Source organism: Excalfactoria chinensis, chromosome 12, assembly GCF_039878825.1.
Source record: "Excalfactoria chinensis isolate bCotChi1 chromosome 12, bCotChi1.hap2, whole genome shotgun sequence".
Taxonomy (NCBI): Eukaryota; Metazoa; Chordata; class Aves; order Galliformes; family Phasianidae; genus Excalfactoria; species Excalfactoria chinensis.
In genome coordinates this window covers 8,798,924-8,822,107 of record NC_092836.1, presented here as the reverse complement: position 1 = coordinate 8,822,107, position 23,184 = coordinate 8,798,924, and the positions used below count along the sequence as shown (strand labels likewise).

The 23,184-nt window shown below is 46.7% G+C and overlaps 1 protein-coding gene across 6 annotated transcripts in view; it reads left to right on the top strand.

Moving 5' to 3' along the window:
* Positions 1-23,184, top strand: part of PLXNB1 (plexin B1) — a 65,462-nt gene that overhangs the window by 22,195 nt on the left and 20,083 nt on the right. For all 6 annotated transcript variants that reach the window (XM_072347827.1, XM_072347830.1, XM_072347831.1 and 3 more), the window contains exons 3-13: positions 8,798-9,941; positions 13,459-13,641; positions 13,812-13,940; positions 15,189-15,289; positions 15,973-16,105; positions 16,659-16,815; positions 19,619-19,727; positions 19,821-19,929; positions 20,070-20,927; positions 21,316-21,441; positions 22,221-22,343. In XM_072347827.1, coding sequence (XP_072203928.1) covers positions 8,808-9,941; positions 13,459-13,641; positions 13,812-13,940; positions 15,189-15,289; positions 15,973-16,105; positions 16,659-16,815; positions 19,619-19,727; positions 19,821-19,929; positions 20,070-20,927; positions 21,316-21,441; positions 22,221-22,343 — 3,162 coding nt within the window. In that variant the 5' untranslated portion in view covers positions 8,798-8,807. The remainder of the gene's footprint in view (positions 1-8,797; positions 9,942-13,458; positions 13,642-13,811; positions 13,941-15,188; positions 15,290-15,972; positions 16,106-16,658; positions 16,816-19,618; positions 19,728-19,820; positions 19,930-20,069; positions 20,928-21,315; positions 21,442-22,220; positions 22,344-23,184) is intronic.

The window sequence follows — 23,184 nt, the reverse complement described above, 5'->3', positions numbered from 1 at the left end:
AGAGTGTGGCCCTCACTGTGTGGGGTCCCGGTGCTGGCCCCTGGGAGGCAACATGCTGTGCGGAGGTCTTGTGGAATAACTGATGCACTTAATGCAGGACTCCATCTTTCCTAGCAGCCCCACGGAGCTGAAGCTGAGAGCAGGAGGGATTTTGGCTGGGGCTGGGAGAGGTGCCCCTAATGACAGGGCGGGCTGTGCGGTGGGAAGGCGTGCCTTCCTCCAGGTGGAGGCTGGTAACACATGAATCACGCCTGTTTGAAGTAGTGATGAAATCCCCGACGAAGGAGTTCTGTAATACCTAGCCAAACAGTCTGGTGTGCTTCAGTTTCCTTTCTCTCTGGGCAGAACGGATGGTCCTGACCTACTTTTCCCAATAGCAGTTCTGTTAAACACTACCCAGCACTATACATGCAGCATTTGTGTTCTCCGTGTTGTTCACTCAGCTGCTGAGCAAGAAATTTCCACCAGGCATGTAGCAAACAGGGCAGAGCCGGTCTGGGAAGGGGCTGCTTGTGCTTTAAACCCACAGCTGTGCTGCTGCTATGCACCACGGCTTGGACCTCTGCTTGGGGCTCCCAGGTGGAGGGAGGGGGATGCTCTGCTTTGCTGCTGTGCTGTGTGTTAGCTTTGTGCAGCGCTGTCAGGATTCAGCTAGATGGTATCTAAATGCTAATAAGACAGATAATGCCTTGAGAAATAGTCGATGAGGTTAGGCTTCCAGCTTCCTAAATATGCGATTAAGAAGGGCTAAAGTTCCATTCCTAATATTTAAAAGTAAATAAAATCTATAAATGTACCATTAAAATAAGAAGTTTAAATATAACTGTCCTCCTGGGGCAGATTGCAGAGCGCTGTCTAGCTCAGCATCCTGTCTTTGACAATAGCCAGAAGCAGATGCTTAATGAGTACTGTAAGAGACGGGGCATGTGCGATGTGATTTATTTATTTTCTCTTCTCCTCCTCTCCATTTGATGCTCCCAGCTTATGGCCATCACCAGTTTAGGGCCCTCCTTGGCTTGGAGCTGAATCTGATTATCAGATCCCGACTACATTAATTTTTATAACCCCTTTTAACTTGTTTGTGTTTCCAGTCTCCATGACATCCCGCAGCAGTGAGCTCTACAATTTAATCGTGCACTTAAAATGTTACATAAAATATTTTTACATCCAGTGAAAATTGCCCTTGAACCGACTTAGGAAAGTTTAGAAGAGCTGTTTAACCTTGTCAGTGCTCTTGTTTTCCTGCACTGGAAGAAGCGGTCATTAATTATTCCACATTTCACATCCTAATTCTATTTGTCGTGTCTCAGATCTCTCGCGTTTTCCCTGTCTTGTCCTGATTGCTTCTTTGTCCATCTGAGGTCCTGCTCTGCTCAGTCTCTCCTTATATGGAAGCTGTCCCGTGCTTTTGATCATCTTTGTTGTCCTTTTTGTCATTCTGTCTCCTTTTTCAGATGTGGGAAGCAGAACTGCCTGCAGCATTCAACAGCAAAATGGTGATGTGTTTCCTAATCACGCCGAAGGCTGTATTTGCCTTTTTGCTTGATGCTAAATGCTGATCTGACGGACCAACCTTCCAACGTTTTCATGGGCGATAACAGCTTGTTTGGGTCCTCATACGCTTATGTAATTAGGATATTTGGTGTTACTCTCAGTATTAATTGCTGTGTGAGATGCTGTGGAGTTACTTAGGAGTGCATGAGTTCTGTAACTTTTTGCAGTCTCCTCTGTATTTGATTGTGCTGAATAATTTCATTCTCAGTAAGCTTTGCCAGTTCCAGGCCTATTCCGCTTTGTACATCATCTTATGAATATACTGAAGAGCGCAGGTTGCAGAATGAATTCTTGGCAGATCTCTCTGATAACCTTCCTCCCTTGGGAAACTCTTCCACTTATGATTTCCTGTCTTTTAAGTACTTATTAAATCATGATAGGGACTGTAATTCCACAAAAGCTTATCTCTTCTTTTTCCGAGAGCCTTAGCTGACAGTTCTTTCAAAGTCAGTTTAGTTCATATTAAACAGATTAAAAGCTGTCTCTTGGAGCTCAATTAACTGGAAATTGGAAATGTGCTCTTGGAATTTCCTGGGTACTGTGAGGCTTTCTCTCTGCTCCGGTGTTACACTGTATTTTGAGCAGCGATTCTCTACCAGGACTTCTGTAGGTGAGCTTACTTCTGTGGGATGATGGATTTAGGTTTGCCTGGATTTGTATAGAAATGGTAGGTTTGCTCAGCAGGCTGAATCAGGAGGGTAACTTTAAGTGAGCTCTGCTTTCCCAGAAGGATTCAGTCACAGCTAAATTAAGCTTATCTGGGTTCCCTGGAACTCCTCTTCACATTGGGACCAAGAGAACTGACCTTTTGGTTTTTTTCCTATTTAACTGCCTGGAAGAGTGTTTGAGTCTCAGCTGGTATTTGGGTGGACACAGTGTTGGCATATGATGTGACAGCTGGGTGGGGGAGAAAGAGGTTCTTGGGTAGGTAAATGATCTGGGGGTTAAAGACAACATTTGCTCTGTGACAGCATGTCTGGGTCAGGTGCTGTGGACAGAGGGTGCTCAGGTGCTTCTCTGAGTCAGGTACGTTGTTTTATGTTACTTCTTCTTCAGAAAGGCTCAAAGTGCTACAAGAGAAATTGTCTCTGTCTGAAGGAGCTGGGATCACCTGCTATATCCATCCTGAAGGCCTGAAGCTGGAATGATTGCCTGGTGTTTGTCTGCCCTCCCTCTTCTCCTTAGGCATTTCTTATTGTCTGTTGCTGGAGACAAGGTCTCTGTGTAGGTGGACTTCTGTCTGCCTTAGAATAGCTGTCCTTATCTTCTTGCCCAAGGAGGATTAAGAAGGATTAGTTTTGGAACCGTTCATGCAAAAAGTGACTGGAAGCTTCTTTGACTGAAAGTCCTGCGATGAGCAAAGTTAAAGGAAGTGACAAGGCAACTTACTGGGGTTAAATACCCTTGGGGAAGTGCTTGTAGGGTTAAGGTGGTGGTTTCTTTAACTTAGGAGCCCTAGGAAAAAATCCTGCTTTTGATATGTTGGTTTTGATATGTTGGTTTTGTCAGGAGCTTGGAGGCAGAAGGGAGGAATTGCTTGCTGCTGTTCTTTGGCTCCATCACACAGCAAGCTGGAGCTGATCCTAAAGGATTCAAATCTTCAAATGCATAATGTGGGCAGAAAATTAGCCTTTTGTTGTGCTGAAATAACAGGAAGCTAATAGCTGACTTGATTTTCCGCTTTTTAAAATGTATATAGAATGTGATACTCGAGTTCTCTTTTTGTCAGCGTTTGAGAAGGGGGCTCAGTGAGAAGCTTAAAATTCTGCATTGGCTGTGGAGAAAAGTTAACTGCAGGCAGCTTGTGATGCTTTATGTTCCTTGTAAATGTTTCTGTAGTTTAATTCATAATAAGCTCACGATTCAGCTGTGTTAAACATTAACTCTCCATTAGCCATTGGTACTGGAAGTTTAAACTGTGTTGGCTGTAGCGTATCGTTGTATGTTCAAGAGGAAAAATTGGATGTGCTTGAGGTGTTGGAGGAAATGCCTGTCCGCTCCCATCAATTAATTCTGGTACAGCTAAAATTAGTGCTTGGTACAGCCAGGGAGTCGAAGCACTTTCTGCTGTTTTTCCAAGGAACCCTAACAATGCATAAGAGTATCATTGAAATGTTAGTGGTATCAGAAAGTAGAGCAGATGCTGGAGTGGCACTGGCACAGGCTGCCCAGAGAAGTGGTGGTGCCCCGTGCCTGCAGACAGCCAAGGTGAGGCTGGATGGGCTCTGAGCACCTGATGGAGCTGCGGGTGTCCCTGTTCAGTGCAGGGGGGTTGGACTAGATGGACTTTAAGGGTCTCTTTGGACTCAATTCTGTGATGCGGTGTGTGCTTAACATTGTTTTTGTGTAACATCTTCAGCCTGAAAAGTACCCGTGTTCAAACAGCCAGCAGTCATTGTCAAGGGTTTGGAAAACATCATTTGCTCAAGTGTTTATCTACTAATGCTGTTAATTCTGTAGCCTGAAAGTGTGAGTTGTGCTGCCTTCTCCTGCCACTTCAGATTTTCTGTCTCATGTTTGGAGTTTTCTAGTTATTTTGACCTCAGCTTTGGTGTTACTCACAGCTGACCTAACAGAGCCGCCTTGTCTGTGTCAGCCCTGCTCTGATGGGATGTGCTGGATGGGGGATTCTCCTCGGTGTTAATTTTATTTGGAAAACAGAGGTTTGTGTTCATCTCTGCAAGTGTTCTTAAACAGAGCAGCAGGGAACTGGCCTGGTTGCAGTAAATAAGACTCCAGAAGAGATGTATTTATTTAATGGGAATGTCATCTTCCGTGCCGGAAAACAGCAAGTCTTTGTTGAGCATATGAGACTTAGAAAGGGGACTGCAGCTCGGGGCTTTTGTGCAGCAAACACAGTGCTGGTGTTCTTGCTGACACTGCCTGACTCGGACGTGCCGGAGCCCAAGGGTTGTCGTGCAGCTCGAAGAATTGTGCTTTTAATGTTTGTGTCTTGTAGGGCTCTCCCCACGGGCTGGATCTGCGAACAGTGCAGTGGGAGCTGCAGATGCGAGTATCAGGGGCCCCACTTTTCCCAGGAGAATTGTGCTGGGATTGATAGCTGGTAGGAAAGACAACCCAGAGGCTGCAGCACGCTCTGACCTCTCCGTTTTGGGAGGGGTTAGGATATCAGGGAGATAGTCTGTGAGGATTGAAATAATCTTTACGTATTGATATGCTGAAACGTGCCCAAGTGAGCTGTTGTTTGTTTATTCAATGAATGAGTCAAGTCTTTGGGAGGTATATGTGAGGTCAGAGGTAAAAAATAGTGCGAGAGAAGATGCTGTCGTACTCCGATTTCCAAGTAATGAAATGGTGCTGTTGCTCCCACGTTACTGGTGGTTGTTTTGTGGATGCCATATAAGTATCCTGTGGCAGAACTGACTAATCCTCCAGGCCTTCTGTTGTGATGTAGATTAAAGAAATGAAACCCAGAAGTATAATTCCGATATTAATATTTTACAGTGTGTTAAAGCCAACGTCCGGAGCGTTGTCTGGTGTGTTCTCCTATTAAAGGGGAATTCATCCCCCCCAAAAAAATTGAATATTTGAAAAGAATCTCTAAGCCGTGGCAGTTGCCTTCAGAATTAATTAAAGGCTACACACTTTTAGTGCAATCTGTCTGTAACAGCTGTGTTGTGCGCTAACAGCAAGCACGGGAAGCTGAACGCTTCAGTAAATCCATAAAGAGCTCAGTAGTGTAGCCTGTCATGAAACTATCAGATTTAAATGTAGGTTATCCTCCCTCTTCCTGTCCTCCCCGTATCGTGATGGGCTGTGCCAAAGAGCGAGAAACAGAGGCAGTGATGCCTGTGCTTGAGGAATAATTGGGGGAATTGAATCAAAACGCGTTGCTGGCCTTTTCCTCTCCATTTTCAGGTAGGATGGGAATGCTTCTAACCACTGGTAGCCATGCACTCGGGTTTGTTTCTAATGTATGTTTGTTCACTGAGCGGTAAATGCAAGTTCATCCATTAATGGCTCTGCAGCAAAGAACAAAGAGCGCTGTATTCGGCGTTTACCCATCGCTGGGTGATGAGGGCTGGCTCACAGAGCATACTCCATCACCCTTCTTGATGTTTTTATCTTCTTACTGCCCTCTGTTCTTCCCGAGCCATCAAGGCTGGATAGTAGCCTCTTACCTGGAGCACCTGTGGTAGGAACAGCTCTTAATAAAGCTACTTCTGGAGGGATATTGGCAAGTGAAATAATGGCTTCAGGACAGAGCTCTGACCGCAGCAGGATCTGCTTTTGGTTGTGGTCTGCTGGAATGTAGGGTGAGTTGACTTTCCATCTCTCCTCCAGGACAGGTGCTGCAGTGTGTAAAACGCTTCCTGTGAAATGCTGACGATGGGTTCAGCTACAGATCAGAGAGCTTGGGAAGGGGCTGTGTGCTGCAGTGGTGTCATGCACTGGGCTTTGAATTCAGTCACTGGTAGCATGGATGTTCATTCTGCCCCAGCAGTTGTCAGAGATGGTAAGTGGTGAGCACAAGTCTTGTAGCTCATAGGCATGACCTCTAGCCAGAATGACAGCATTTCAGCATTCATGAATTCCAAAGACAAATGCTGGATGTACTGTATAATTGCTGGCTGGCATAGGAAGGTTGCTTTAGCTAGAAAGAAGATTACAGATTCTTGTAAGTGGTGTAGTGTGATGTCTTTGATCTGGAGGCAGCTGAGAATCACAAGACTCTCTTCTCCATGTCGGTGTGGCTCTGTCACAGTGTAGTCAAGCTCCTGCTGGTGGATGGCTGTCAGCATATTGTTTTGTTTCCAGGCATATGAAGCTTTGAAACCAAGGCAGAGATGTGCAGCAAGCCATCGTGACAGCTGCGTGATGGCCGTGCCGGGGTATCGAGCAGTCATGTGGTTCAGGAGTTCCTTGAATAAAGTATTCTCCAATAAAAATAGTGAAAGGGGCATGAAAACAATTCATGTTGCATCTTGGGTGCAATGCTGATGTGAACTGGAGGTGATCCAGTTAAGTCAGAGCTCTGTCCTTCAGTCTGTGTATCTGCTGGCTGAGCTTAGAGAGATCCCTCATCACTTCACAGATACAATCTCTGCTGTAATGAGGGCCTCTGTCAAGTCCCAGGACTCTCTCAGCACCCTGGCAAGGGACTGCATGGCTGGCTGTGAGTCTGGGTAAAGCAGAGTGCATCAGCTGCACTGAAGCAGAAAGCACTAAGCGTTCATTATCAGTGTGAACTGAAGCCCCAGTGTGCACGTAGCCTAAATGTCCTGGTGGTACGGTGTGAGCTGGTGGCTGTGTGCTCAGAGAAGCTGCCAGCCTGGTGCCAGAATTCCCCTGTGTGGGTATTTCCTGACAGCACTGCCTGCTTACCTACAATAACCGTGTGAAGCGGAGCCTATCCAGAGCTTCACAAAGCCTATATTTAATAACGTATTGTATTTATAATACCTTCCATCCGCTGGATTTCCCAAATAGACTAATCCTCTCAGCCGGTCTTTTGGTAGAGCAAAGATGCCTGTTTAACTGACAAAGGAGCTGGAAAGCAGATTTTCGTGGTGGTTCATTCTGCAATAGCAGTGAAACAAGATGGAACCAGAGTCTTACAGCTCCTGTTTTCACCATTGTCGTTGTGTTTTCTGCATGCCATGTGCTGGAAGTTGTGCAGAACTAGTGAAAGGCAGTTTGTATGGGGAGAAGTTTGTGACCTAAATCAGATTAAGTCACCAAGTCCTGCTGTATGTGCTTGAAATGCTGCAGATCTTTTTTACACCTCTGTGCTTTTAAGCACTTTTGAGTTAGTAGTACTTGGAGCTTACCTCAAAGATCCCTGAGGGCTGAGGCTGTAGGGGGGAAGGGATGAGTTTTCTTAGCTTTAACTACAGAATTAGCATCAGTCCTGAGGAGATGAGTCTCCAAAATGAGCATGGCAGACTATGGGGCAGTTCTGGAGGAAGCTGTGCACCCCTCGGATCTGCACCCCACAGCCCAGCCTTGTGTAGCTTTAATGCCTTGTCTTGAGCAGGGAGTGGATTCAGAGCTATATCACAAGCTGCTTCTCAGTTCAAATAAGTACTTCTTGTAAGTTCTGAGTACTTGTAGCTGTTGTCCTTTCTCCATGCCGAACTGGTAATCGTTGTGGGTACTTACTGCTGCGTTCCCACCTTGCTGTGGAAAACAGTTGTTCCCACCTGTGGTATGGCTTGGGTGGGTCATGGTGGGTGTTTAGAGGGACTGAATCAAGGATGCTGTGGAGAGAAACTCTTCCCCAGGTCTGTGCAGTGCCCACATTGCATGGGTGGCTGGGAGCTACTGCAAGTGCTGCTCTGGAGCCCTTGTCCTGGCACTGGGACAGAGCAAACCTGCTTGTGTGGGCCATACTCAGCAATGGCATGGGAAGGTCCCTTGTGAAACATTGATGACACAGCGGTAGACCTAAAGGAGGTTGTTGATAACCACGTGATGGGAAAAAAAGGAGGAAGGATTAATTGTGTTAATTTTCTTGAAATATAAACTTCACTTTGTGTCAAATACAGAACAAAAGGGTTGTTAAGTTTCCTCCAAGTTGGAGCTTAGCTACAGCTTATTTAAACAATGGTCCTGCAGGTTGTGTTTGTCTTGGACGGTGGTTTGTTTTACTGCGGTGTTGCTCATTAGCAACGTATGCGATGTGCTGGATGTTGTTGGAATGTGGTCCTGTCCTGGAGAGCTTCCAACATAGCATCATTGGAAAGAGTTGTTCAGGAGTCTGGTTAAACGTGTCTCCTGCTTTCTGGTGTTACAAGAATAGTGATATAAGTTCAGTATTTGAAACAGATTTTGTTGCAGCGTAAGTAGGACCTTCCTCCCTGGGTTACATCCCTGAGCTGGTGATGCTATGCTTTGTACCACTTACACATTAAAAGTTCAGCACCAGTCCTGGGCTATTGAAGGGAAGCTCTCCCCAGCACACCCCAGCAGACTCTGGGAGAGTCTCCAAAAGCTCTATTTGTAGTATTCCATCTTCTCCTGAAGGTGCTGTGCCTGTCATCCTGATGTCAAGGTGATCAAATCGATTCTATCGTACAGTCTCCTTCTGGTTTTTGTTTGTTTGCAAACTCTTTTCTTCTCCACAAACACCCCGTGCTGACTGTGTGTCTTGTTCTGTCCCTTCCGGTTACCCCTGTCCTCTTTGCCCACCTTTCCTAAGAGTGTTGTTGAAGAATTTTGATGTGTATTAATCTTCATTTCTGGCTTCAGGGTAGCGATAACACCTTTTCCTCTCTTGCAGAGTGTTTACCATGCCTCTGGGAACGTTCCTCCTTCCCGTTCTCTGTTTCTTGGGAGTGGCAATTCCAAGGGGACTGCAGTATGTCACGTTCTCACGCAATGCTACGAGATTCCTCCACCTGTCCATGGACTCAGAATCTGGGACCATTTACCTGGGAGCTACCAACTTTCTCTTTCAGCTGACATCTGACCTGCTGATGGAGAACGTGGTTCAAACTGGACCAGTTCTGGACAGCAAAGATTGTTTGCCACCAGTCTCAAAGCTGGAGTGCCCTCAGGCACACCACACTGACAATCACAACAAGCTGCTTCTGGTGAACTCGGTGCAGAAGGAGCTCATTGTGTGTGGCAGCGTGCACCAGGGCATCTGTGAGAAGAGGAGCCTCACCTCCATTGACCATGTTCTCTTCCGACCAGAGAGCCCTGGTGACACTCAGTATGTTGCTGCCAATGACCCCAATATCACCACCGTGGGACTCGTAGCCTACTCAAAGGATGAGGTCCCCTTGCTGTTTGTGGGACGGGGGTACACTAGCCGAGGAGTTGGAGGAGGGATTCCTCCCATTACTACCCGAAATCTCAGGGCCCACGGCAGCGATGTTCAAGCAACAGACTCACACTCTATTTTCTCCTATGAAGAAACAGCCAAGCTGGCAGTGGGGAGGCTCTCTGAGTACAACCACCACTTCATTAAGTCCTTCACTTACCGATCGAGCGTCTATTTCCTCTTCTACCGTCGAGACCTCAAGTCTCAGTCACGCGAGTACAAGACCTACATCTCGCGAATCTGCTTGGATGACTCTCATTATTACTCGTACGTGGAGTTACCTCTGCTCTGCCAGAGCAAAACCAATACGTACAGCCTCCTGCAAGCAGCCTACGTCACCCAGCCGGGCAAGGACCTGGCCCAGGGGCAGCTGGACACTGATGGGGAGGTGCTGTTTGCAGCCTTCTCTGCCTGGCAGGCTTCTTCAGGCAAACTGAGCGAGGAGTCTGCGCTCTGTATCTATGCCATGGAGGAGGTGGACCGCTTGACCAACTGGACGAGGGATGTGTGCTACATGAGAGATGGGAAGTCAGAAGACGGGGCAGAAGTGGCATACATTGAGTATGATGTCAGCTCCAACTGTGTCCAGCTGCCAGCGGTAAGTGGCTTTGCACCTTTGCCAGGGTAAGGAGAAATCTGCAGCACATTCTTGCGTTGCTTTGTGCTCCTGGAGTGATCCTGTTTCCCACAGCTGTGTGATAGAATCTACTTGGGCTAAAAGCCTCTAGGCTCACCGCTTCTTTGCTGCCACAGCAAGGTGATGCTCTTACATTCCAGCTCAGGTCTGCCTTGTTCCTGCTGCAGTGTTCTGCCTTGCATAGACAGGTTTGTGCTGTGTGTGGCAATGGGGAAGGCATCTGCTGTGACCCAGCCCCAGTTCTTGTCTCATGGCAGTACCAGACAAGAGCACAGAAGCTGAGTTCAGGTTGCTCTTAATATCTTCATATCCTGATCTAAAGGGGTGTGCTGGGTCCTTGTTGCTTAGGTTGAGGTGCATCTTGCAACAGCTTCTAAGAAAGGGCACCCAGCAACCAAAGAAAGTTGAAAGCAAGAGTTAGCAAAATCCTGTCCTGAAGACTGCATTAGCCCTGCAGAATTCTGTACACCAGGAAGACTTTTTCCTGACCTGGCTCTTCTCCAGAGCAATAAGGAATGAATGTGCAGAACTTGAATTCTGTGGCAAAGGCGTGATGGGATATTGCAGGATAAAAATGTAAACTGGAACTTGGCTGTGACCCTGAATCCCTTTCAGTTTGTCAGCCACGCTGGCTAGTGCTGTGACAGCGGGGACAGTGACACAAACATAGAGCAGCAGTGTTCTCCCGGGGCAGGGTGCAGTGTCCTGGCATGAGGTTCCATGGCTGTGAGTAACCTGTTTTCTCCAAGGGCATTGCTGGTCCATAGCAGTGCACCATGCTGTCTTGTGTTGTCCTTCTGCAGAACGGGAACTTCAGGTGACTTCCTCTTTCCAACCTCCTGCAGAGCAGTACCACAGAGCTTTGGGAATATCTGCAATTAGATGTGTGGTCCAGAACTGGTTTTGAAATGATGGTTTGTGTTTTGGCAGCTGAAGCAGACTGTAGAATAGCTGTGGGACAACATGGGAGGGGTAAAGAGCAGGCTGGGAGCAGGGCAAACATAAGGTCAGGAAGAATACACTGACTGGGCTGTGATGTCCTGCTTTCACTGACCCTATGCTGTGTGCCGCATGTCCCCTGCAGGCCAGCATGGAAGGAATGAGTTCAGTGCAGTCTGGGGGGATTTCCCTGGTGTGAGCAGCTTAGAAAGCAGCACGCAGGGTCACCCTGTCCTGTTTAGTCCAGCGGGGAAGTGGGGTGCACAGGGTGGGAGCAGAAGCCAGGCTGTGCTGTGCGATTCCTGGCACGTGATCCCAGCTGTCCCAGCTGTGCGCTTTGGCACTGGTGGGCTGGCTGAACTGTAGCATCTTATTAATAAGTGTGTCCAATGCTATGCGAACGTCCTAACAAACTTTATCCTTCACCATTCAGTCCGTGGTAGCGGTTGTCGTTAAGATTGTATCTAACAACACGCGGGGGGCTGTGCCAGCTCCAGCCTGCTCCATTCAGCATTAAGTGGAAGCGGCTGTCAATGAGCATTTTATGCAGGAGCGGTTTTAACTCGGTTTCAATAGTGGCAGCTTGTGCTTTAGATGGGAATAATGCTAATTAATTTCACGTTTTTCTGCCTCCAAACCCCAGCGCAAGGTATGCTCTTTTTCTCAGCGCTGCCTCCTTATCTCGAGTGCAGAGGGGAAGCCTAGCATTGCGTTGTACAGCTCAGTGCCACCTCGTTAGCTGGAACAAACACTTGTTTTCTATAAGAACTTCAGAACTTGCTCTGATTTGCTGCAGATCTGAAAGCCTGTCCAGTTTTCCATGGTAGATGCTGTTGATGCCTTGATAATCGGACACGTGAAACAGGTTCCTGTGAGGTTGCATGTCTTCCTGGGGTGTAGTTTTCAAGATAGGCAGCTTTTCTTTTTGCATCAAGCTTTCCGTCCTTATCGTGCATCGGGACAGGTTTGTCCCGTTGTTGCTTCTCACGTGTGAAAGGTAGGGAGCACACAGCAGAATTCAGCTTTGGTCTGGGCACTCCACACTTGCTCGGTTACAGTACGATGCTGGGTGATCCCTGCAGTGTATTTGCTACTGCATTGCCACGATGCTATTCACTGAGAACAGTTCACACAGCCTCTATGGAAATTTATATAAGCACTTTATACAATTATCATGGTCTTAATCCCATGGCACGGAACGTGTTTCAGCTCTTGCCTGTGATTAACTTGCAGTCCCAGGGAGGCGGTGGGCAGGCTGTGCCAGCACTGGGAAAGCTCACACGGTCACGTTGTTCTGTAGCAGCCGACCCTCAGTGTGCAGTGAATTCCCCTGGCATCACGTGTGGGCAGCAGCACTGAGCATAAATGGGGTACAACCATTTCTGTCTTGTATCCATTTTATTAAAACAAACTTTGAAAACTCAGCCTCCAGTAACGAGATATTTTTGGCTCCAGTGTTTGTCTTAATTGATATAAAGCTTGCAAAAGATATCAAGAATCCCACTCTAAACAAAGGCTTGATGCTTTTTGAGTGTGGACGTCTGGCAATGGCTCACTTCCTATTAAATCTTACGGGAACTGGGGCTGTATAAATCCGGCCCTGCTGCCTGGGGTGAGGAGAGCTGGGTTGGTGGGAGCTGCACAGTAATACCTCGGTGGGAGTAAAGAGCTGTGGAGGAGGGTGAAGATATTACCTGTGGTGATCTCATGGTGAAAAGCAGCTTTTATATGCTAGTGTTGTTTGAAGACAAGTCACTAATTGATTAAAAATGGTAAGTTTAATAGTACCAAGGATACTCTGAAGTTAAACTGAGCGCTGAGCGAGATGTCAAGAAGCAACAGAGAAGCTGTCCTCCACAGCTTGTGCCGTTATTTAGGGACAGAATGAAGCATCTCCTTTCTACACATACAAATAGCAAATAAGTTGGCAGCTTTTATTCTTTCCTTTAGAATTCAGCAAGTGACGCTTTGGTGGGTACTGGGAGGGATCTGGCTGGAACAGAGGGATGACTGTTTTTGCACAGTGCTGTGGAGTTAACTTTCAGAAGCCTGGCGGAGCTAGGAAGAATTGAAGCAGTGTGCAGGGAGGACTTGTTTGTGTTTTGTGGGTCTCTGGCTGCACGCACCGCACAGGTTTTGTGTGTAGCCCTTTGGAGCAGGCTGTGTTCCACCCAGTGTTCGTGTCTGTCCTGGTACTGGGGACTCCACCTCAGACCTGGAATTCATGAGTGATTCAGCAGAACTGTGCCATGGCAGAGTTCAGGAACGTTTCATTAGCAGTGCATCTGTTACGCTGAATGAACTCGGGTGGAATATCTGCATCGTTCTGTTAGGTGACAGACAACCGACGTACCTTAACTAATTATTAGAAGCTGTTTTGCTACTCTCATCAAAAAGCCTAGAGATTCAAAACTAAATTCACTGCAGGGACACCTCTGTGAGAGACAGAAGAGAGGATGGGAGGTGTGAGAGGTGATGATGTCCTTTGTATCTATTTGGTTTCGGTACTGATTTCCTCGTTGTTTTCACTCCCCCAAAGGACACTCTGTATGCGTACCCCTGTGGCTCTGACCACACTCCCAGCCCCATGGCCAGCCGGGTCCCTTTGGAAGCAGCCCCTCTCCTGGAGACAACAGAGTCTCGACTGACGGCTGTGGCAGTGAACGTGGAAGATGGCCACACCATTGCTTTCCTAGGAGACAGCAGGGGGAGACTGCATAAGGTACGGTCTGGATGCAGCAGGAAGCAAAGTGGGTAAAACTGATCAGGGATGCTCAGGTGGGGGGTGGCAGGAAAAGCAACTTCAGTTCTCCTGTAATTCTTCGGGTAGGACAGTTGTTTCTCATTCCTATTCTGATGCTTTGCTTGTATGCTGCTGTGACTCTCCTGCAGGTGTATTTAGGAGCAATGGGAGATGCACACATCTATGCTTCTTTAGCTATCCAGTTGAACAGCGTGGTGAGCGGAGACCTCCTGTTTGACCAGTTGCAGGAGCACCTCTTTGTCATGACCCAGTCAATGGTAAGAGCAATTAAATCCTTTCCGCAGAAGAGCTGACAGGATTTGAGTTCCAGACAAAGTACTGAAAGAAGTGGAGGAGTCTAAGAAACCTGGCAGAGGTTTCCGACCTTAACCCATGGCATGTATGTTCTCAGAAGTTGGTCAGGCTGCCTCGTTTCAGCACTGATTGTGTGATGAGTTTTACAGATAAAAGCAAGCTGTATAAGGAACCACGCAAGGCACCTTTCCTCTTCTTCAGCCCTCTGTAATTCTTTTTGTCTGGTGGCAGCAGGAGGAGAAAGCAGCATTGTGATTGCTGGGGCTGCTGGGTAGAAAATTGAGCTGCGGGTATTTTATTTGAGAGGATTTGCTGAACACTCAGCTTCTTGATCAGCTTCTTGAGCTAGAAAAAAAAGGATCCTCCTAGCAAAATGAAAGCAACCCCGGTGTTACTCTATCTGAAGGAAAGGGCAAAATGAAAATGAGAACGTGCAGGAAAACCACTGCTTCCCTTCACTCAAACCCTCACGTGAAGTTTGAGATGCTCGAATCTTGTAAAGCTTCAAAGGAGGATCTGGAATCTGTGAGTGGAGGATGATTAGGGGAAATCTGAATTATATCCCTACGAGTAATTGTTCTGTCAATTAAAGAAATGCAAAATTCATGACCTACTTAGCAAAAGTAATAGGTTGAGGATTAGAAGATGATGTTTTAAGGTGACTGACAGCATAGTAAGCGTGGTAGCCGATTTAAAAAAAGGCAAAAGGCTGAAATCAGCAAGGATAGTCAGTTAAGGCTGCAAGTCAAGCTTACCCCAACTGCTGCAAGGTTGTGTTCCACTTTGCTCAAAGCCAACTGCTCTGCTTTCAGTCCAAGTGGTCGTGCTGCCAGATAGAGCTGTGCAGTGGGCAGGTGCATTCAGAGCCATCACCTGGAGCTGCCACATCCAGCTTCAGCCTGGTGAGCCATCAAGAGACAGTCTCTGATGGCACGGTCCAGAAAAGCAGAAGAGCAAATGGCATTGTCTGTTATTTATCACTAAATAAAGTGTTCTTGCAAGAAACATCGTGGATGATGTTTCAGCAGCGTGCTGTTTGCCTCAGTGTCTCTGCACAGCTCGAAGTTAACATCCTTTCTTAATATGTAGAACAGGTGTTAAGTTGGGCTTTGGGAATTTCTTCCTTTTTCCTTTAGTTTTATGCAGTGTTAGGAGTTAGCATGAAATTTCAGTGACTCTGCTCTGCTTTCATAGATTTCTTTTTCTGACAGGTGCTCAAAGTCCCCATACTGGAGTGTTCCCTGTACGCAGATTGTGAATCCTGTCTGGCACTGAAGGATCCTTACTGTGGCTGGTGTGTCCTTCAGGGACGGTAAGAAAGATCCTGTGTGGTTTGTGGAGGAATAATGCTTAGTTGTTGTCCCTGCTAACTCTCTTCCTTGTGTCAGTCTCCATATATGTCAGGTGTCTGGGTTTATCTTTAGCTCCTTTGTGGGATATATTTGGCCTACAAATTCATTCTGATTTACCATTCTTCTGTCTGCATTTCTAGAACACCTCTGTAAGTCACAGTTGCACAGTAATTGTCTTTCAGCTGCTTTCTGGACCTTTGGTTGCCACTCACCGTGTTCCTGTGCAGTGGACTTCAGCCAGCTTTTGGGCTGACTGCAGCTCCAAGTGCCGCTCTTCAAATCTCATTTCTTCTCCTGGTGTCCTTGTTGTACTTGGTGCTTTTTAACTTCTTGCTCCCCTTCTGGTGTTTCTTCACTAGAAACAAATGGTCTTTTCCAACATGTCTATCTGCTTGCTGGCTGCCGCCCTGCAGGATGCCCTAGGACCTGGTTTATGGCCCTTGAAGCCGTAACTGGCAACATACTGTAGTGGTTCATCCTTTGCTATGGAAGGTGGTGAGAGGCTGGGACTTCATGGCTTGTGTAGCAGCTTCTCTGAGAATCTAGCAAGTGTTTCAGCCAGCCAGCATTGGCTTGGGATTGGATGTGTGCCCTGCTAGGGCTGTGCTGATCTCTGATAGGGCTTTCTGCTGTTTCTCTGCAGGTGCAGCCGTCGCTCGGAGTGCTTGAGGTCTGGGTTGAGTGAGCAGTGGCTCTGGAGCTTCAACTCTACGCAGCAGTGTCTCTCCATCCAGTCGCTAAGTCCAGCCAATATCAGCCGAGAGGAAAAGAGAAATGTGAGCAATGATGATTCTCTCTGATAATCTTGTTCCCTAATAGAAAGTTACTAGATATTCTTAAGTACTTGATGGTTGCTTGGGTGAGGACCTTCCTTGGCTTGATATCTATTATGTGCCCCTGTCTGTGGGTTCAGAGTGTTTCTGACTCTGCCTGTCAGGAATACCTAAAAGGAGCCACCCAAAGATAAGGCTTCAGTCTGGCACCAGAGACCTGGCAGAAGAGCTGAGGTATGGCAGTGCTTTGAAGTCTGTCACTGTGTTGGGACGTGACAAGAGTCTGTCTTGTGCTAAAGATTTGAGCAAAGGGGGGAAATTGTCCATTCCTTGGTTGGATGCCAAGTTCAGCAGGCAAATGGCAGGAGATGATGAGAGGAGCAGCCAGCCCAAAAAGGATATATATAGAATATATATATATTATAGAAAAGTGGATGCATGTGTAGATAACTGTGTTATGGGACTCTTGCTTTGAGAAAGTAGAACCAGAATATTAGATGAGATGGAAGAATGTTTTGGAGAACAGAGTATTTACTGTATGCTATTGAACTGGCAGATATTCCTGGCTATCTCAGACTTACCTTCTCTACGTGAGGAAGAATTTTACTCGTGTTACTTTCAAGATTATGAAAGCCCAGCAGTTCTGACAGAGTCAGGAATCATGTGTCCCTCACCAGATCCCAACCAAACACCAGCTTTGCCAGCAGGAGCAGGTCAGTGAAATGCTTTAAACGGGGCGTGATAAGCTCAGATAGTATTGTCAAGAGAAAATACATTTTGGGTCAGAGTGCCAGGATGAACAGCCATGGATGTACACAGTCTGTCAGCAGGTGTTCATTTCATTCTGTCATAAGATCTATTTGCTTGCTGCTTGTGTGTCACGCACATCCTGTGCTATTCTGGGCTGTTGCCAGATTCCAGTGCCAAATTGTGGTGGTTGGAAAGGAGCTCCCCCTTGAAGGGTTTTATGAAAGTCTGAACGCCATCTGAAATGCAGTCCGGAGTGGTAGCTGGTTTGGCAGCTTTTGTCATAAATCTGGAGAGAGGACTTTCTTAAACACTGCTTTTCTCTTTTTAAACCAAAATGCAAACCTTTCCAAACTTCACACACGGATGGGGGGAGAAAGAACCTGTAAGAAGAGTGAAGGAAGGGACCCTCAGCCATTAAAAAGATTAGAAATGAACCCGCAAAGCAGCAAAACCTCCAGAAAATACAGCCAACCTATTACTGTAAATAACAAGTGGCTGAGTATTGCTAATTGGCCACTCCAAAGCACCTAGGAGGTTCTATGGCCTGTGTGTTGGATGTTGCCCAGCCTGCTGGTGTGAGCTCTGATGAGCTTCTCTCTTCAGAGAACTTGTTCAGCTGAAGGAAGCACAGCAGGTGCTGGCTGGGAAGCATTCCACACAAATCACCTAAATAGCTGAGGAGATTTTGACATATACATGTACAGCTGTCTAATGAGTCTGAAAAGGTCTCCATGGACATAACGTGACAGCAGAACCAAGCTAGCTTTGCTGTTTGGTCTCAGACACCTTGATTTTTGGCTTTCATGCTGCTTGGAGTAAACCAACCAGGTCTCCTTTTCAGTTAGACACAGAGAGGAAGGCTTCATGCCCTATTACAGCAGGCAAAGTGAACAGGATTGGCTTTTCCATTTAGATAACAAACATTGACCTGTATTTAAACTGTAAAGGTCATAAAGGTAAACCCACAGTCTAGTTTTCACTATTCAACACTTCATATTCTTTTAGCATCTCATTTGTGAGCCAATCTTGCTTTTATTTCAACAATGAAGTGTTTTACCTGTATTATTTTCATCTTGCTTCTCTGAAGCAACCTGCTTCTAGTTTCTAACCTGAGCTTATCAGGCAAGAACCATCCAGGAATCTCATCTGTGTTGTCCTTCTGCTTCTGTAGTAATTCTTCCAGTCAATGAACTGTTGCCAAATGCTCTTAGAAGTGTTTTGCTGTGTTAACTGTGCCAACCTTCTCTTCATATTTGCTGTTATGTAGGTTTTCTCTCTCCTTCACTGTACTTGTAGCCCTTCTTTGTGCTATTTTTATGCTCTGCTAAGATTAATTTGAAGTTGGTAATGAGAACTATACAATATGCTAAATGAGATGTCATTAGAGGTATTTTCCTATTCCTACTTAAAAAGCTTTTCCCAGCTTGCTAAAATATTTTCCTCTTTTCAGCTTTACTTCAAAGGTTGCATTCAGCTCATCTGTCACTTCAAGCTGATGAGTTCCATGTTGGTAGCAAGATCTCTTGCTCTTAATTTGCAAGTGCTCAACCTTGTCTTCTGTGCTGCTGAACAGCACCGTTGCAGTCACAGGAAGTAATTGGCTTTTTGGAGAAAAGGATATTTATAAATATGGTGTCATAGTCCTGAAACCCTGTGAGGATTAGCCCTGCCACCACTGCCAGATGCCGTCACCTTCGTAACAGTGATAGGAGCTGGCAGCATTGCAGCGACTCCTGCCTTCAGCAGCATGCGATGCCATCTTCTTTCTCAATCCTGGTTTTTCATAGACACCTCATCACCTTTTTTACCAGCATCATTTCTCTCTTGTCATCCTGTCAGGAATCCAGTTCAAGCCTGAGGGACCCTCTGTCAGACTGGATAGCTTCTTTGTTGCCTTCCAGACTTTAGCAAACAAGCAGGTTTTTGCATGCCAAAGTAAGACTGAACTCTCTTAGAAGACGGACAAACAACCTCCTTGTTACTAGTTTTTGTAGCACATTGTTGTGGACAAATGGCGGCTCCTGGAGTTCAGCAGAGCATGCGATATATTCCCATTAGTTAGAGCTCTAACGCTCAGTTCTAAGGTTGAGGGCATTTGTTTGAAATGAGGTTAACTGGCATTCTTAGTACTGCCGTATGCGAAACGTCTCCCTCAGGTTCACGCTATCAGATAGAGTTAGCTATGACTGTTCCTGCAGTTATTTGATCTATTATAAAGCAATGATATCTTTTTTTCCCCAAAGAGATTCTGGCTGTCCTGAAGCTTGTAGTTAACATGAGATATAGGTTTAGAACAGATAAGTCTTTGGTTATTGCAGGTGAGTTTTCAGGTCTTGTGAGCTCCTTTGCTGACTCGCCTCTCAGTCTGGACATAAAACGAGGCAATAGCTGCGTGTGAAGCACATGTTGGTTCTAAGGGTTGGGTTTTCCCTTGGATCACAAATGACAACAGTCACCTTTGAGCCTGGAATGTCACCTCTTCCCGTAATACAGAGGCGACAGTGGAATTATAGCAAATCTAGATGGAGCGATCTTCAGACATCTTCCTTCCCCTGGGTTGGCAAGAGCTGTTGTAAACTACCCCGATAAACTCGTCCAACTTGTTTTTAGTGTGCATAGGATAATCTAGTGATGGAGATGCTAGCAGCATGGAAGGGAATCTGTCTCCAGGTTTGACAGGTGTCTTCCATAGAGCATGCTGTGTCTTCTAACAGTATGGCAGTCTGAGTGGCGCCATTTCTAAGCGATTTTTGTTTTCACTTTCAGATCATGTCACCATAAAGCTTGTAGTGCGTTTCCATGACATCTTCATTGCTTCTGTGGACTTCTCTTTCTATGATTGTGCTGCAGTGGCCCTGCTATGGAAATCAGCACCGTGAGCACCTGCTTTTTCTTGTCTGTAGTTCTAGGGAGGGTGGCTGCCCTGTCCTGGATCAGCATAGGAACTACTTTTCTATCACTGTTCCAGGTGCCAGAAGTGTGTGAGCAGTCTCTGGGGATGCAACTGGTGCGTCCAGCAGCACCTCTGCACCCACAAAGCAGCCTGTGAAGAAGGAACCATTATCTACAATGAAAGGGTGCGTCTCCTACTCAGTCCCTTGGTGGTGAAGCAGCCTGTTGTGAACATAGCTATGGGGATGATACGGAGTGGTTTTGTCTGCGAGTTTTATTCTGTGTTATTTCTTCCCTCTTACCCTGCCATGTTGTTTTTCTTTAGGCCCAGATCCCAACTTCAAGCGTGTTCCCTTCTTCAGCAGCTCCCCTCACTAAGTCCTCTACCGTAGCCCCAGTGGTGACCATAAAACCCATCACTCTCCCTGTGCATGCAGTATCAAACACTGTGCCCCCCACAGAGCCCACCCACATCACGTTCTCTGCTGCATCCATTTCAATGACTGAGCCTACAGAAATCATCAGCAACCCGTACTCAACGCTTTCAGCTGAAGCAGCGTCTCTCCAGGCCGTTACAGAACACCCCCTGCCACCACCAGCAGACAAACCTGCTGTCACTCTACCAGGCACAGCTTCTCCTACTGCATCTATTCTCACCAGCCCAGGCAAAAACGTGGATCATGCAGCCTTACCAACCATAGGGCCATCTGCTGCCCATGAGCCGTGGCACACTGAGCCACCCACCACTGTAGCAGCTACTCCTCTGTTCACATCTTCGCCAGCAGTGACACCTTCCCCTCATGTCACCAGTTTAAGATTGCCTTTGAGCTCTTTTCCTACCACAGAGGCCCTGACATCTGCCATCCCATCTCCCCAAACCCCTGGCCAGATGCCAGAGGACCCTTCTGCCTCTAATGACTCTCCGGCCATGATGGCAACTGAAATACCTGCATCAGAGCCCCCACCATCAGCTTCCCAAGACTCACTGCTGGGGGAGGACACGGAGCTCCAGGACACAGAGGACTGGATGGATTTGCTGCAGGCTGAAAACGACACATCTCCCTTCTCTGCTTCTACTCTTTTATCGGGTGATGGTGATTCTTCAGAGAGGGACGTCCCTGACTTACCCAGGATCCTCCACCCTGACCTTGACTACCAGTATGATGCCCCTGGATTCTGGGAGGTAAGCTGCTCAACTTCAGAATCTGCAGCTTAAGGCTGAAATTATTTGAAATTCTTATGTGATTTGCTGATCTGATGTTTCAGCACATAGAAGGAGCTGTGCTCTCTGGAAAAGTAGGTGACCACCGTAATGTGTGGGAGGAGACGTGGCAATCTGAAGCTCCCGGGTCTTGTAGAAATGCTACTGATCCGAAAGTGACAGCTGCTGTGATGTCCAGACTGTTCACAGCTCTCTGCTGTTCACTACTTTAGGCTTGTGTGTCGCTTTCTTGTAACGCACACAGATGCCCAGATGGGGCTTTGCTTCTCTGTTGGCCAATTGTTTCTCTGATTTCCTGTATGAGAGGTGTGGAAATCTCTTTCTCTAAAGACGCTGTGTTTATTTTCAGAATGAAGAGCTTAGTTGGGGTCCTGGTGCATGTCCCTGCGTGCAAGGAATCCAAGGATCTTCGCTGTTTCCAGTCAATGTGACGAGGAAGATAACCCTGCTTGGAAAGAACTTCCACCTTTACCAGGTAGTTAGCTGCCATTTCACATCAGCATTGAGAAACCGTGTCAGTGCGAAGCACTGTTTGAGCAACCAATCCACTGGACTGCTAAAAATAATTGTCTAAGAAAGCTGTGGCTCTGCTGAGGTTTTTCCTGTGTCCTAGCAAAGAAACAGCTGGAGGAGTGCCTGACTTCTGTGAATAAGCAATTATGTGCTTGGATTTCTTCCCAGGTAGGAGGGCATGCAGAAAAAGGGATACCACAGGTGTACACCGACCTGCTGGGGATCTGAAAGTATTTGCATTAAGTTGCACCTGTGAGGCAGTGCAGATGGCAGTTCTTGGAGTAACTTTCTGCTATATCTCTGCTAGTTGTTTCTGTCTTCATAAACTAAACACAGATCATCTGTTCTCCTTCCTTTCTGGACTGGTCATGCTGATGTGGCTATTCCTGTTGTACCTGAAGCTTCCATAGTGGGGAAAACCAGCCCTGGAAAGCTTCATTCCCAGGGTGTGCCTCTGATAAAAGAAATTGTCTTAGCTTCTTAAGTTGGAATATTGCTTTGGCAGCCCTTTACAAACAACTACTTCAGAACACGCAGCCCGCAGACTAATTGCTAGTTTGTATGTTAAGCTTCACTTCACCACGCAGAGGAGCCGAGCTACTTGCAGATACATATCCTCCTTTTTTTGACAAGGCATGCATGAGCAATTCCAGGAAAGGCTTACAGGAGAGAAAAGAAAAATACGCTTAATGTTTCCAAGGTGAGCTGCTCTTATCTGTGTGCTCTCCCTTTTGGTTCCAGGACCAGCGGTGGGACTATGAGTGTGTCCTGAATTTGGAAGGGAAGACGATGGTGATGGATGCTTATGTGGAAGGGGATGAAGCAAACCAGTCCCTGTGTTACATCACTTGCCAGCTGAACCAGGTGAGCGCTTGGGATGCGTGATGGCATTTCATGGTTCACACTGGTGCTAATTTAATTCACCTTGTTTATCTGACGGGCTGGGAGGTGAAGTTTCTGAGGAAAAAAAACCACGTCTGTAGTATGTTTAACACCATAGAGATCTTGTCTGTGGAGCTGCTTCCTGGTGGTACCGGCATTTCAGGCTGCAGAAGGATTATGTGGGCTGAGCCTCAAGATCTGTTGCTGTGTTTGACATGGCACAGAATGCTGCTGTCTTAGAATCGCTGCTCATTGCAACGTGCTACTTCTGTTGTAGCTTGAGTTGCTGCTGTGTAGTTTGCAGATCATGACTTCTGTGGCAAGGGTTCTTTTGTGTGGATTTTATATAGGGCAAGGTCGTGGCCGAGGCGATGTTCTTAGTCTTCAGCCTCACATGGTCAAAAGAAAAGGAACAGCATCAGCTTTTGAGCATGCAGGCCCTGCAGGCCAGTTATAATCCTACATCCCCAGCACTGCTGAAACTGCAGAAGTTCCAGCTTGAACAATTCTCTGAGCAGGTGGCTTGTAATTAGGAATCACGCATTTAGGGATGCAGTTAGGAAGTAAGGCAAGCATTGCCATGAGCACACGCTTCTTTGCAGTGTTCTTCCTGGTGAACCAGTGTCTGTTTCTCTTTTTAGAGCTAAGTGGTGTCTGAGTGATTCAGTAAGGACGAGCCCATGCTGCCATTGCCTGAGCTTATGCTCCTATGACTACATTCATAGAAGCTCCATACAGGCTGGGCATGACAAATGCTAATTTTTTTGCTTTTCCAGCCTATTCAGCTGGTGTGTTTGTGCCTCCATGAAGTCCCTTACCTTGA